This window comes from Callorhinchus milii, unplaced genomic scaffold (genome assembly GCF_018977255.1).
Source record: "Callorhinchus milii isolate IMCB2004 unplaced genomic scaffold, IMCB_Cmil_1.0 Scaffold11, whole genome shotgun sequence".
NCBI lineage: Eukaryota > Metazoa > Chordata > Chondrichthyes > Chimaeriformes > Callorhinchidae > Callorhinchus > Callorhinchus milii.
In genome coordinates this window covers 27,020-42,997 of record NW_024704752.1, presented here as the reverse complement: position 1 = coordinate 42,997, position 15,978 = coordinate 27,020, and the positions used below count along the sequence as shown (strand labels likewise).

The 15,978-nt window shown below is 46.7% G+C and overlaps 1 protein-coding gene across 3 annotated transcripts in view; it reads right to left on the bottom strand.

Moving 5' to 3' along the window:
• masp1 (MBL associated serine protease 1) overlaps positions 1–15,978 on the bottom strand; it is a 62,157-nt gene that overhangs the window by 20,591 nt on the left and 25,588 nt on the right. For all 3 annotated transcript variants that reach the window (XM_042339017.1, XM_042339014.1, XM_042339015.1), the window contains 2 exons: positions 14,480–14,617; positions 14,224–14,298 (listed from right to left, as the gene is read on the bottom strand). In XM_042339017.1, coding sequence (XP_042194951.1) covers positions 14,224–14,298; positions 14,480–14,617 — 213 coding nt within the window. The remainder of the gene's footprint in view (positions 1–14,223; positions 14,299–14,479; positions 14,618–15,978) is intronic.

Sequence of the window (15,978 nt, the reverse complement as noted above, 5' to 3'; positions counted from 1 at the left end):
CAGAGCCAGAGGAGAGGGACAGGTTGATGATGTCAGTGATATGTGGGGCAAGAAAGTGGAGCTGGGAGATAAGGAGTGGAGTGGGGATGGGGTCAAGGGAGCAGGTGGTTGGTTTTAGGGATAGGATGAGTTCAGTGACAGAGGGTGGGGAAACGGGTACGAAGGTGTGTAGGGGAGGATGGGTAGGAGTCGGAGTGTGGGAGGGAAGGGGTGGGTGGTGGGTGGAAGTTGGAGGGGAAGTGACCGCGGAGCGGATTCCCTTGATCTTGGATTCAAGGAAATCCAGCATCTCCTCGCAGTGAAGGTTGGAGGAGATGACCTGCACGGGGTGGCGGGGGGACGGAGGAGTCGGGTTGTGGTGGAAAACAGTAGCCTGGGGTTGTTCTTCGCCTCCAGGATTATCCTGGAGTAGAAGGACGACTTGGCCGAGGCTAGAGTGGAGCGGTAAATTTTGAGGAGGTCCACCCAGATTTGTCGGTGGACTGTTAGGCCAGATTTGACACAGGTGCGTTCAGCGGCCCGCACCTGGCTCTTCAGTGAGCGGAGGTGGGTGGTGTACCAGGGGGAGGAGCGGGAGTAGGAGACAGTGCGGGAAGTGATGGGGGCAAGAGTATCGAGTGTGGAGGAGAGGGTATTGTGGAGGAGGGAGAGAGGAGAAGAGGGGTTAGTGAGGAGGACTGTTTGCACACAGCTTGGCCTGCATTGGGGATCTTGGGACCAGCATAGCCATAAAGCTTTTGGTAGCCTGAGCTAACATAACGATCTTACAGTAAACTGAAAATATTGTGGGTTCTATATTTCCAATACTAAATTCCCAATACTCTATACCATATACCCAATACTCTCTACTATATTCCCAATAGTCTATACAATATTCACAATACTCTATACTATATTCCCAATACTACATACTATTTTCCCAATAATATATACTACAACCCCAATACTATATTCACAATACTATATTCCCAATACACTATACTATTTTCCCAATACTATCTACTATATTCCCAATACTATCTACTATGCTCCCAATTCTACATACTATATTCCAAATACTAGATACTATATACAATATTCCCAATACTATATTCCCAATACTATATTCCCAATACTATATTGCCAATAGTCTATTCCCAATAGTCTATTCCCAGTACTGTACACTACACTTCCAATACTATCTACTATATTCCCAATACTATCTACTATATACCCAATAGTATATTTCCAATACTAGATTCCCAATAATAGATTCCCAATACTATATACTATATTCCCAATACACTATACCACACTCCCAATAATATCTGCTATATTCCTAACTCTGTATACTATATTCTCAATACTATATACTATATTGCCTATACCATATTCCCAATATTCTATACTATATCCCCAATATTCTATGCTATATTCCCAATATTCTATACTATATTCAAAATACTATCTACTATATTCCCAATACTATATTCCCAATACTATATACTATGTTCCCAATCATATATAATATAATTCCACCATTATATTCACAATACTATGTTCACAATAGTCTATAACATATTTCCAATAATATCTATTATATACCCAATATATATTCCCAATAATATATACTGCACTCCCAATACTATCTACTATATTCTCAATTCTATATATTATATTCCAGATACTAGATACTATATTCCCAATACTAGATGCTATATTACCAATACTATATTTCCCAAGCTATATTCCCAATACTATATTCCCAACACTATATTCACAATATTTCCAATATTATATTCCCCATACTGTGTTCCCTATATACTACACTTCCAATACTGTCTAATATATTCCCAATTCTATATACTCTATTCCAAATACTAGATATTATATACCCAATACTATATTCCCAACACTATATTCCCAACATTATATATTATATTCACAGTATTTCCAATACTATATTCCCCATACTGTTTTCCAAAACTATATACTACACTTCCAATATTATCTACTATATTCCCAATTCTATTTACTATATTCCGAATACTATATACTATATTGTCAATACTATATTCCCAATATACTATACTATATTCACAATACTATATTCCTAATACTCTATAAGATATTCCCAATAATCGATACTATATTCCCAATAATAATTCCCAATAATATCCACTATATACCCAATACTATCTACTATATTCCCAATAATGCATACTATAGTCCCAATACTATATTCCTAAAACTATATACTGCACTCCCAAATACTCTATACTGTATTCCCAATAATCTATACTATATTCCCAATACTATATTCCCAATACTATATACTATGTTCCCAATGATATACACTATAATCACAATACTATATTCTCAATACTCTATAATATATTCCCAATAATCTATATTATATTCCCAATACTATTTCCCAATAATATCTACTATATTCCCAATGCACAAAACTATATTCCCAATACTATATACTATGTTCCCAATAATATATACTATAATCCCAACACTATATTCACAATAATACACTCTCATTACTCTATAATATATTTTGAATAATCTATACTATATTCCCAATACTAATTCCCAATGATATCTACTATATTCCCAATACTATATTCCCAATACTATATACTGCACTACCAATAGTAACTAATATATTCTCAATTCTACATACTATATTCCAAATACTAGATACTACATTGCCAATACTATATTCCCAATACTCTATACTATATGTCCAATCTATATTCCCAATACAACAACAACAAGATTGCATTTATAGAGCGCTTTTCACGTTGGGAGGACATCCCAAGGCGCTGGACAGTTGGGTCAGGACTCAAGCAGGGGGGATATGATCAGGGTGAGGGAAGGGAAGGGAGGGAGCGAGGAGGGGGTAGAGAGTCGAAAGGGGAGCTGAAGACACGGTCAAAGAGAGAGGTCTTGAGACCGGCCTTGAAGGAGGAAAGGGATGAAGCGGCGAAGGCACTGGGGGATAGAGTTCCAGAGCCTCGGGGCTGAGAGCCTGAAGGCCCGGCCACCGATGGTAGGGCGGTTGGGGCGGGGGATGTGGAGCAGACCGGAGCCAGAGGAACGGAGGGTACGGGCAGGTAAGTAGGGGGATAGTAGGTCGGAGAGGTAGGAGGGAGCGAGGCCGTGTGAATGGTCTTGTAAGTAAGGATAAGGATCTTGAATTCGATCCTCTGGGGGATGGGGAGCCAGTGGAGGCGAGCGAGGGCGAGGGCGAAGGTGAGGGCGAGGGTGGGAGTGGGAGTGATGTGGTCCCGAAGCCTGGTGCGGGACAGTACGCGAGCTGCAGAGTTCTGAATGACCTGTAGTGTGGAGGGAGGGCCGGGAAGGCCGACGAGTAGAGAGTTCCCATAGTCCAGCCTTGAGGTGATAAAGGTGTGGACCAGAGTTTCAGCCGCGTGAGGGGTGAGTTAGTTCCGTAGTCTGGCGATGTTTCAGAGGTGATGGAAGGCGGTGCCAGTTGTGGTGCGGGTATGAGGAAGAAAGGACAGCTCAGGGTCGAACAGAGCACCGAGGTTCCTGATGGCTTTGAGAGGTGGAGAGTGCAGCCTTGGATGCTGATGCTGTCAGCGCCTGAGGTGCGGAGGCGCTGACGTGAGCCAATCAGGAGGGCCTCAGTTTTGCGCACGTTGAGCTGAAGAAAGTTGTCTCTCGTCCAGGACTCGATGTCGGACAGACAGCTGTCAGGACATCGGGGGTCGTGGAGTTGAGGGTAAAGGAGGAAAGGTAGAGTTGGGTGTCATCCGCATACATGTGGGAATGAACCCCATGTCTGCGGATGATGTCACCACAGGGGGAGCATATAGAGGGTGAAGAGGAGGGGACCGAGGACAGATCCCTGAGGGACACCGCACGAGACAGTGCGGGGGGTGGAGGAAAAAACATTCGTGGAAACAAAGTGAAGACGGTGGGAGAGGTACGACCTAAACCAATCAAGGACAGGGCCTTGAAGGTTGAGGTGGGAGGACAAGCGGTGGAGGAGGATAGCGTGGTCGACCGTATCGAATGCTGCCGATAGGTCGAGGAGGACGAGGAGGCAGAGGGAGCCCTGGTCACAGATGGTCAGGATGTCATTGGTGACCTTGACCAGGGCAGTTTCTGTGCTATGGACAGCACCGAAACCCGACTGAAGGGGTTCGAATAATGAATGGGTGGAGAGGAAAGAGCGCAGCTGGGAGGCGACAACGCTTTCAAGGACCTTGGACAGGAAGGGGAGGTTGGAGATGGGCGGTAGCTTGACAGCTGTGACGCATCAAGGGAGGGTTTTTTCAAAGTGGGAGTCATGGTGGCAGTTTTTAAGGGAATGGGAACAGAGCCACAGGAGAGGGACAGGTTGATGATATCTGTGATAAGTGGGGCAAGGAGGTGGAGCTGGGAGATAAGGAGTGGAGTGGGGATGGGGTCAAGGGAGCAGGTGGTGGGTTTCAGGGACAGGATGAGTTTGTGACAGAGGGTGGGGAAACGGATTTGAAGCTGTGCAGGGGAGGATGGGTAGGAGTCGGAGTGTGAGAGGGAAGGGGTGAGGGGTGGGTGGGAGTCGGAGTGTGAGAGGGAAGGGGTGAGGGGTGGGTGGGAGTCGGTGTGTGGGAGAGAAGGGGTGGGTGGGAGTCGGAGTGTGGGAGGAAAGAGGTGGGGGTTGGGTGGAAGTTGGAGGGGAAGTAACCGCGAAGCGGATTCCCTTGATCTTGGATTCAAGGAAATCCAGCATCTCCTCGCAGTGAAGGTTGGAGGAGATGACCTGCGCGGGGTAGCGGGGTGGACGGAGGAGTCGGGATGTGGTAGAAAACAGAAGCCTGGGGTTGTTCTTCGCCTCCAGGATTATCCTGGAGTAGAAGGACGACTTGGCCGAGGCTAGAGTGGAGCGGTAGGTTTTGAGGAGGTCCAGCCAGATTTGTCAGTGGACCGTTAGGCCAGATTTGAGGCCGGTGCGTTCAGCGGCCCACACCTGGCTCTTCAGTGAGCGAAGGTGGGTGGTGAACCAGAGGGAGGAGCGAGAGTAGGAGACAGTACGGGAGGTGATGGGGGTAAGACTGTCGAGTGTGGAGGAGAGGGTGTTGTGGAGGAGGGTGAGAGCAGAAGAAGGGTCAGTGAGGGATGAAGGCCAGAGGGAGAGGAGTTCAGAGGACTCCAAGGCAGTGGTTAGGGATTGTGGGTGTAACTTCTTCCAGGGGCGGTAGAAGATGGTGGTGGGTCTGGTGGAGGTGGGGAGGGGGTGGATGTGGTGAAGGAGATGAAGTGGTGGTCGGAGACGGCTTTGTCGGTGATAATGACATCCGAGACACTGAGGCCCCGGGTGATCACCAAATCGAGTGGGTGGCCGTGACTGTGAGTGGGGGAGTTGATGTGGAGGGAGAGGTTGAGGGAGGAGAGCAGGGAAGAGAAGTCTGAGGAGATGGAGCAGGAGGGGGTGAAGTGCAGGTTGTAGTCACCCAGGATGGTGAGGTGATCAGAGCAGAGGCAGAGAGATGTAAGTAGGGTAGAAATATCGGAGATGAAGGTGGGAGAGGTTTTAGGGGGTCGGTAGAGGAGGAGGATTTTGAGTGAGAGGAAGGAGGGGTGGAAGAGGGTGAGGTGCTCAAAAGAGGGTTAGGGTTAATACTCTATACTATATTACCAATACAATCTGTTATATTCCCAATACAATCTACTATATTCCCAATACTATATACTATGTTCCCAATAATATATACTATAATCACAATACTATATTCTCAATACTCTTTTAATATATTCCCAATAATCTATATTATATCCCCAATACTATTTCCCAATAATATCTACTATATTCCCAATGCACTATACTATTTTCCCAATACTCAATACTCTATCCTCATCCACCGCCTCTCCTCTCACCTCAACAGCTCTGTCTTTGACTGGTTCTGATCGTACCTCTCACACGGCCTGCACTTCATCTCCACAAACGGCTTCTTCTCTAGCCCCCGGACAGTCTTGTGCGACGTTCCTCAGGGCTGTCCTTGGGACCCTCCTCTTCAATATCTATATGCCCCTCTTGGTGACATCATCCACAGACATGGGTGGGGTCAACTTCCACATGTATGTGGATCACACCCAACTCTACCTCTCTACCTCCACCCTTGACTCCAGGACCACAGAATGTCTGCCGGATATCAAGTCCTGGATGAGAGCTAACTTTCTTCAGTTGAACGTCATCAAGACCAAGGCTCTTCTGGTTGGCTCCTCAGCTCAGGCGCTGACAGCATCACCATCCATGGTTGCACACTCCACCTTGCTAAGCCAGTCCGGAAGCTTGGGGTCTTCTTTGACCCTCAACTATCTTTTTTGCGCCATGACCCGCTCTGCCTGCCCCACCTCTGCAAAGTTGCCCAGCTCCACCAATGTCTCACACCACAGGCCGCCGAAACCCTCATACATGCTTTCATTACATCGAGGCTTGACTATGCAAACTCACTGCTTGGTTGGCTGCTCCCTCCACAGGCTGCAGATCATACAGAACTCTGCAGACCGTGTCCTCTCCCACTCTAGACTCCGTGACCCTATCACCCACATCTTGCCAAATTCCACTGGTTTCCCATCACACAGAGCATACAATTCAAGATCCTGGTCCTCACCTTCAAAGTCCTCCATGGTCTTGCTCCACCCTACATCTACGACCTCCTGCATTTGACAAAGTGCCACTTAAGAAACTTATAAACAAAATAGAAGCTCACAGTATTAAAGGGACTGTGGCAACATGGATCCAGAACTGGCTGGGAGACAGAAAGCAGAGAGTGGTAGTAAACGGTTGCTTTTCTGACTGGAGGGAGGTGTGTAGTGGTGTCCCTCAGGGGTTGGTATTGGGACCACTGCTCTTTCTGATCGATATCAATGATCTGGAACTGGATACAGGGAGCACAATTTCCAAATTTGCAGACGATACTAAGCTAGGAAGAGTAGTTAACGGTGAGGAGGATAGTACCAGACTGCAAGAGGACTTAGACAGATTGGTAAAATGGGCAGAAAAGTGGTAGATGAGGTTTAATGTGGAGAAATGCAAAGTGTTGCATTTTGGTAGGAAGAATGAGGAGAGGCAGTGTAAGCTGATGGTACAACCTTAAAAGGGAGCAAATGAACAGAGAGACCTGGGGGTCCACATAAGCAAATCTCTGAAGGTGGCAGGACAGGTTAGATAAAGCTGTTCAAAAAGCATACGAGATACTAGGTTTTATAAATAGGGGCATAGAATTCAAAAGTCAGGAGGTTACGTTGAATAACCTGGTTAGGCCTTACTTAGTTGGAGACTGCGTTCAGTTCTGGGTACCGCACTTTAGGAAAGATGTGAGGGCATTGGAGAGGGTGCAAAGGAGGTTTACCAGGATGGTACCAGGAATGAAGGAACTTGGTGATGAGGAGAGGTTAGCAAAACTCGGATTATTCTCCCTAGAGCAGAGAAGAGTAAGAAGGGATCTGAGAGGATTTGATAGGTTTAACCGGGAAAAACTGTTTCCACTGGCATGTGGGTCAGTAACCTGAGGACACCAATTTAAGATAGTTGTTAAAAGAAACAGGGAAATTAGGAAAAATGTTTTCGCCTAGCGAGCTGTTCGGATCTGGAATGCATTACCTGAAAGGGTATTGGAGAATCATAGAATCGTACAGCACATTCGGCCCATCGAGTCTGTGCGGCTCTTTGAATAGAGCAACGTAATTTCAGTCCCACTCTCAGCCCTTTCTGCATAACCTGCAAACCCGTCCTCCTCAAATATCCGTCCACCGCGTTTTTAAAAGTAGTTATCGAATCGCCCTGACCGCCCTTTCAGGCAATGCGTTCCAGATTCGAACAACTCGCTGCGTGAAAAAATATCTTCTCACCTCCCCTCGGCTTCTTTTAGAGACTATTTTGAATCTGTGACCTCGAGTCACTGACACCCACCATTGGAAACAGTTTGTCCCTTTCTAACCTGTCAAATCCCCTCATGATTTTAAAGACCTCTATTAGGTCTCCTCGTAACCATCTAGTGGAAGCTGATTCAATAACAACTTTTAAGAGAAAAGTAGATGGGTATTTGGAAAGGACAAGATTGCAGGGCTATGGCGAGAAAGTGGGCTAGTGGGATTGAGTTGGATTGCTCTTTTCAGAGCCGGCCCAGACACGATGGGCCGAATGGCCTCTTTCTGTGCTGTATGATTCTATGATTCTATATCCCCAATACTATCTACTATATCCCCAATACTATATACTATATTCTCAAAACTATATTCCTATTACTATCTACTTATACATCCAATACTATCTACTACACTCCCAATACTGTCTACTATACTCCCAATATTCTCTACTATATTGCCAATATTATCTACTATATTCCCAATTCTTTCTACTATATTCTCAATAATCTCTACTATATTCCCAACACTGTATACTATATTCCCAAAATTCTGTACTATATTCCCAATACTCTATACTAAATTCCCCAAACTCTATACTATATTCGCAATAATACATTCCCAATAGTATACTATGTTCCCAATACTCTATACTATATTCCCAATACTATCTACTATATTCCCAAAACTATATACTATATTCCCAATGTGAAACCTTCAGAAAGTTTCCTTACTCGACACGGCTGATAATAATCCCTCAAAAAAACCAATAATAAATTGGTATTTTCAATCCCCGACTGTTTGTGGGACGCTGCTATTCTGTGACGGGCTTTGAGACGTCTAGAAGACATGAAAAGCTCTATATCAAATGCAAGGGTTATTATTATTACTATCATATTACCAATACTCTCTACTATACTCCCAATACTCTCTGCTATATTCCCAATTCCATATTCCAAACACGCTCTGCTCTATTCCCAACACCCTCTGCTCTATTCCCAACACCTTCTGCTCTATTCCCAACACCTTCTGCTCTATTCCCAACACCCTCTGCTCTATTCCCAACACCTTCTGCTCTATTCCCAACACCTTCTGCTCTATTCCCAACACCCTCTGCTCTACTCCCAACACCTTCTGCTCTATTCCCAACACCATCTGCTCTATTCCCAATAATACATTCCCAACACTCTATACTATATTCCCAATACACTATACTACATTCCCAGTACTATATACTATATTTCCATTGCTCTATGCTATAGTCCCAAAACTATCTACTGTATTCACAACACTTTACACTATATTCCCAATACTCATCTCTGACCACCATTTCATCTCCCTCAACTCCCATATCCCTCTCCCCACTGCTTCCAAAACCTACTACCATCTTCTACCATCCGTGGAATAAGATCTCCCGGCAGTCCCTCTCCGCTGCCCTGGAGTCCTCCGAACTCCTCCCCCTCTGGCACACCTCTCCCACCAACACACTTGCTGCGCTTACAACAACAACAAGATTTCATTTATAGAGCGCCTTTCATGTTGGGAGGATGTCCCAAGGCGCTGGACAGTTGGGTCGGGAACCGAGCAATGGGGGGGATTGGTCAGGGGGAGGGAAGGGAAGGGAGGGAGCGAGGAGGGGGTCGAGAGTCGAGAGGGGAGCTGAAGGCTGAAGGTCAAAGAGAAAGGTCTTGAGACCGGCCTTGAAGGAGGAAAGGGAGGAAGCGGCGAAGGCACTGCGGGATGGAGTTCCAGAGCCTCGGGGCTGAGAGGCTGAAGGCCACCGATGGTAGGACGGTTGGGGCGGGGGATGTGGAGGAGACCGGAGCCAGAAGAACGGAGGGTACGGGCAGGTATGTGGGGGAATAGTAGATCAGAGAGGTAGGAGGGAGCGAGGCCGTGAATGGCCTTGTAGGTGAGGATGAGGATCTTGAATTCGATCCTCTGGGGGATGGGGAGCCAGTGGAGGCGAGCGAGAGCGAGGGTGAGGGCGAGGGTGAGGGTGGGAGGGATGTGGTCGCGGTGTCTGGTGCGGGACAGTACACGAGCTGCAGAGTTCTGGATGACCTGCAGTGTGGAGGGAGGGTCGGGAAGGCCGACGAGGAGAGAGTTCCCATAGTCCAGCCTTGAGCTGATAAAGGTGTGGACCAGAGTTTCAGCCGCGTGAGGGGTGAGGTAGTGCCGTAGTCTGGCGACATTCCGGAGGTGATGGAAGGCGGTGCCAGTTGTGGTGCTTATGAGGAAGAAAGGACAGTTCAGGGTCGAACAGAACACCAAGGTTCCTGATGGCTTTGAGAGGTGGAGAGTGCGGAGCTGATGTTGTCAACGCCTGAGGTGCGGAGGCGCTGACGTGAGCCAATCAGGAGGGCCTCAGTTTTGCGCACGTTGAGCTGAAGAAAGTTGTCTCTCGTCCATGACTCGATGTCGGACAGACAGCTGTCAGTTCATCGGGGGTCGTGGAGTTGAGGGTAGAGGAGGAAAGGTAGAGTTGGGTGTCATCTGCATACATGTGGGAATGAACCCCATGTCTGCGGATGATGTCACCACAGGGGGAGCATATAGAGGGTGAAGAGGAGGGGACCGAGGACAGATCCCTGAGGGACACCGCACGAGACAGTGCGGGGGGTGGAGCAAAAGCCGTTTGTGGAAACAAAATGAAGATGGTGGGAGAGGTACGACCTAAACCATTCAAGGACAGGGCCTTGAAGGTTCAGGTGGGAGGACAAGCGGTGGAGGAGGATGGTGTGGTTGACTGTATCGAATGTGGCCGATAGGTCGAGGAGGACGAGGAGGCAGAGGGAGCCCTGGTCACAGATGGTCAAGATGTCATTGGTGACCTTGACCAGGGCGGTTTCTGTGCTATGGGCAGCATGGAAACCCGACTGAAGCGGTTCGAATAATGAATGGATGGAGAGGAAAGAGTGCAGCTGGGAGGCCACAACGCTTTCAAGGACCTTGGACAGGAAAGGGAGGTTGGAGATGGGCGGTAGCTTGACAGCTGCGACTCATCAAGGGAGGGTTTTTTCAAAGTGGGAGTCATGGTGGCAGTTTTGAGGGGAATGGAAACAGAGCCAGAGGAGAGGGACAGGTTGATGATATCTGTGATATGTGGGGCAAGGAGGTGGAGCTGGGAGATAAGGAGTGGAGTGGGGATGGGGTCAAAGGAGCACGTGGTGGGTTTCAGGGATAAGATGAGGTTGGTGACAGAGGGTGGGGAAATGGGTTCGAATGCGTTTAGGGGAGGATGGGTAGGAGTCAGAGTGTGGGAGGGAAGGGGTGGGTGGAAGTTGGAGGGGCAGTGACCGCGGAGCGGATTCCCTTCTCCACAGCACCCTCTCCACCACACTCTTCTCCACAGCACCCTCTCCACCACACTCTTCTCCACACTACCCTCTCCACCACACTCGACGCTCTTGCCCTCCCGATCTGCCACCTATTCCCGATCCTCACCTTGGTTCACCAGCCACCTCAGCTTGTTTAAGGGCCAGGTTCGAGCTGCTGGACGCACCTGGCTCAAATCCGGCCTAATGGTCCACCACCACATCTCATCAAAACCTACCTCTCCGCTCTCACCTTAGCCAAATCGTCCTTCTATTCCAGGTTAATCCTGGAGGCGAATGGCAACCCCAGGCTCTTGTTCTCCACCAACAACCGGCTCCCCGCCACACCTCGCAGATTCTTTCCTCTGACTCTCACTGCGAGAAAATGCTGGACTTCGTTGAGTCCAAAATCAAGGGAATCCACTCAGCTGCCACTGCCCTCCCAACTTCCACCCCCTCCCTACCCCCACTCCACACTCCAACAATTATCCATCCCTCCTTCCACACCTTTGAACCTGTCACCCCTCCTCTATCATCACCACCATATCCTTCATGAAGCCCACCACCTGCTCCCTGGACCCCATCTCCATCCCTCTTCTTAAATCCCAGCTCCACCTCCTTGCCCCACTACTCACCGACATCATCAACCTCTCCCTGTCATCTGGCACTGTTCCTTTCCCCCTCAAAACCACCATTGTCATCCCCACTTTGAAGAAACCTTCCCTTGACCGATCACAGCTATCCAGCTACCGGCCCATCTCAAACCTCCCTTTCCTGTCCAAGGTCCTTGAGAGAGCCGTTGACTCCCAGCTTCGCTCTTTCATCTCCTCCCACTCCCTCCATGAGCCCCTCCAATCGGGTTTCCATGCTGCCCACAGCATGGAAACTGCTCTGGTCAAGGTCACAAATGACATCCTGACCATGTGTGACCAGGGCTCCTTCTGTCTCCTCATCCTCCTTGACCTCTCCGCTGCCTTTGACAGTGTGGACCACTCAATCCTCCTCCACTGCCTTTCCTCCCACCTCAACCTTCAAGGTTCTGTCCTTGACTGGTTCAGGTCCTACCTTTCACACCGCCTCCACTTCTTCACAGCAAACAGCTTCTCTTCCAGCCCCCGCACTGTCTCGTGCGGTGTTCCTCAGGACTCTGTCCTCGGTCCCCTCCTCTTCACCCTCTACATGCTCCCCCTTGGTGACATCATCTGCAGACATGGGGTAAATTTCCACATGTATGCGGATGACACACAACTCTATCTCTCTGCCTCCACCTTCAACTCCAGGACTACTGGCACTCCAGCACCTCGGGCGCTATCAGCATCAGCCTCCATTGCTGCACACTCAATCTCACTAAGTCAATCAGGAACCTGGGTGTCTTGTTTGACCCTGAACTGTCCTTTCTCCTCCACATCCGCGCCATGACCGGCACTGCCTACCACCACCTCCGCAACATTGCCAGACTCCGCCACTGCCTCACCCCTCAGGCTGCCCAAACCCTCACCCGCGCATTGGTCACCTCAAGGCTCGATTACAGGAACTCCCTCCTCATCGGCCTTCCCAATTCTTCCCTTCACAAGCTGCAGATCATTCAAATCTCTGCAGTTCATGTACTCTCACACACCAGGCTCCGTGACCCCATCACTCCCACCCTCGCCCGACTCCACTGGCTCTCCATCCCTCAGAGGATTGAATTCAAGATCCTCGTCCTCACTTTCAAGGCCATCCATGGCCTTGCCCCCTCTTACCTCTCTGACCTGCTGACTCCCTACCAACCTGCCCGCTCCCTACGTTCAGTGGGCTCCAGCTGCTCCATGTCTCCCGCCCGACCCGCCCTACCATCGGCGGCTGAGCTTTCAGCCTCTCTGCCCCCACACTCTGGAACTCCCTTTGCCTCACTTCCTCCCTCGCCTCCTTCAAGGCTGGTCTCAAGACCCTTCTCTTCAATCGTGCCTTTGGTCGCCCTCCCACCTCTTTGCCTTCCCTCACATGTATACCACCCCCTCCCCCATGCTCGGGCCCCGATACCTTTGGGACTTCCTCCCAATGTGAAAGGTGTTCTATAAACGTAATTTTGTTGTTATGGTACTCTACACTATATTCCCAATACTCTATACTATATTCCCCTAAATATATTCCCAATAGTATATATTATATCCCCAATACTCTATACTATATTCCCAGTACTATATACTATATTCCCAATACTATATTCCCAATACTCCATACTATATTCCTAGCACTATATTCCCAATAATCTATACTGTATTCCCAATTCTATCTATTATACTCCCAATACTATACTTCCAATACTATATTCCCAATACTGTCTACTGTATTCCCAATACTCTACTATATTACCAATACCCTCTACTATATTCCCAATAATATATTCCCAATAGTATATACTATATTCCCAATACTCTATACTATACTCCCAATTCTATGCACAATATTCCCAATACCATATTCCCAATACTATACACTATATTCCCAATACTATATTCCCAATACCCTCTACTGTATTCCCAATACTCCCTACTGTATTCCCAATAATATATTCCTAATAGTATACACGATATTCCAAATACTCTATACTATATTCCCAGTACTATATACTATATTCCCAACAATATATTCCCAATACTGTATACTACATTCCCAATAATATATTCCCAATACCCTTTGCTATACTCCCAGCGCCCGCTCCTCCGTGCCCCCAGTGCCCACTCCTCCGTGCCCCCAACGCCTGCTACTGTATTCCCAATACTATAGTCCCAATACTATCTACTGTATTCCCAATACACTGCATTCCCATTACTGTATACTATATTCTAATACCATATATTATATTCCCAATAGTATATACTCTATTCCCTATACCATATACTATCACAATGTGAGTTTAAATGTTACACATAATAAAGCATTTAAAGCCTCAATTTCATGGCATTGACATGAACATAAGATTTTTCCATTCACTTATTCAAGTCTGTAACATCTTTGGAACAAACACAAAAACAAAATACATTTCATATCTTACCTGGCTCACATCTGGGGAGTTTTGTTCCGAGCTCATCATTGACCCAAAACCCATTCTCCATACAGGCATAGGTACCTGGTTATAAACAGAAATGGCTGTGAGAAACGTGAACCATTCAGCCCACTCTGAATATCAGAAGCTATAACTGTTCACCAATAAGACATAATTACATTTGAACCACAAAGTCTTTACCTGTGGTTAGTAGCTATACTGCCTTGTGTTTAGCTCAATACCTAATAAATATTTGGACACTCACTGTTCATCTCTGGAATCATTACATAAAATACGTCTTGGCAACAATATTGCACAGCAGATCCGTATGTTGTCAGATTGCCTTTTGTCTGGAATCTGGGAAATCCATCTTCGAGCACCTCGGGAGTCCCACAGTCTACAACTGAGCAAGTAAAAATACAGTAAAAGCCTAGCTTTGTACTTAAAACAATTGTATTTAATTCAAGTTCTCTAACTATATCGCCCTAAAAGAATAGTGCTGCACGTATTGCAAACAATATTTGCATTAATATGTTCTTACATCATGAAACTAATTTTCAGTCATGTTTATTGTCAAACCTTTTATAGCAAAAAGTATGTAAATATTTTACAACTCTAAACATTGTTTCATTTATTTACTTGAACTGAATTATACCAGGAACCGCTCCTTGTCCTGTTCAGCAGTCTGAATCCTGAGCTGCTTTCCATGTATTTGGTGCTCCGCACTGCCTGAAAACACTGCTTGTGAGTGAGCGTTTCAAATTGCATTATAATCCAATGAGTCGCCTGTTAAGTAACATAAGCTCATTCATAATGAATGAGGTTGGACTTCTCATAAACCGATGTTAATTTCTAGCATTTCAGGTAACTATTTCATCTCCCTTTGTAATCCATGCACTACACAACAGTAACTTACTGCTGGATAACTAATGATTATCATTCTGAAGCAGTAAATATGTCTAACAATACTTGTTGACAATGTACAAACCAAATTAACACCATTGATAGTTGTCTACCAGTAATGAAGCTCCTGTAATGTGTGCAATACCACAAGCTTATTCTGCCCTTTACCACACTGAGTGCGACAAATAAAGCACATCAACAGAGAAAGGAGCAACTGTTCATTAATGGTGTGTCCAGCTCAGAGTTCGGGGCAGACAGGCAGACAACTGCAGACAGTGTTAGCCAGACTCGACAGATTGAAGCTGAATCCATGTAGAGGCTCAACAAAGGATTTCAGCTTCTCTATTGTGCCAGAAATGTACAGAAGTAAAACAAGTGATCAGACAGTTAACAAAACACTGTTCAGCTCCCCCATTAAAATTGGCCACAGAAATAAACAGCCTGATCACATGCATTAGTGATGACTGATGACTGGGTAATAATTCCTTACAGCCATCACATGCCACATATGGGCAGAGGAAAATAAACAAGTGATCAATTAATCAATTATCTCCAGCACTGCCCAAGGGAGCACAGTGAGGGGTTGAATGATGCATGGACATTAGTACAGTAAAACTCACATAAGTCAAATCAGTCGGGACCATAACATTTATAACATTTATAACAGACAAAGTCCGAGTTGCAGTCAAACTTGCATAAATCGTATAAAATCTGTTTTAATCAATAATCATACTGCACATGTGTAATTCACTGCAGCCTATAAGTGAACTTCCGTTGACGGGTCAGGATGTCATTTCCTGCAATTCATGCAACTGATAATTGCAGGAGTATTGGAGGAGAGGGGAGCATCATTAACAGATA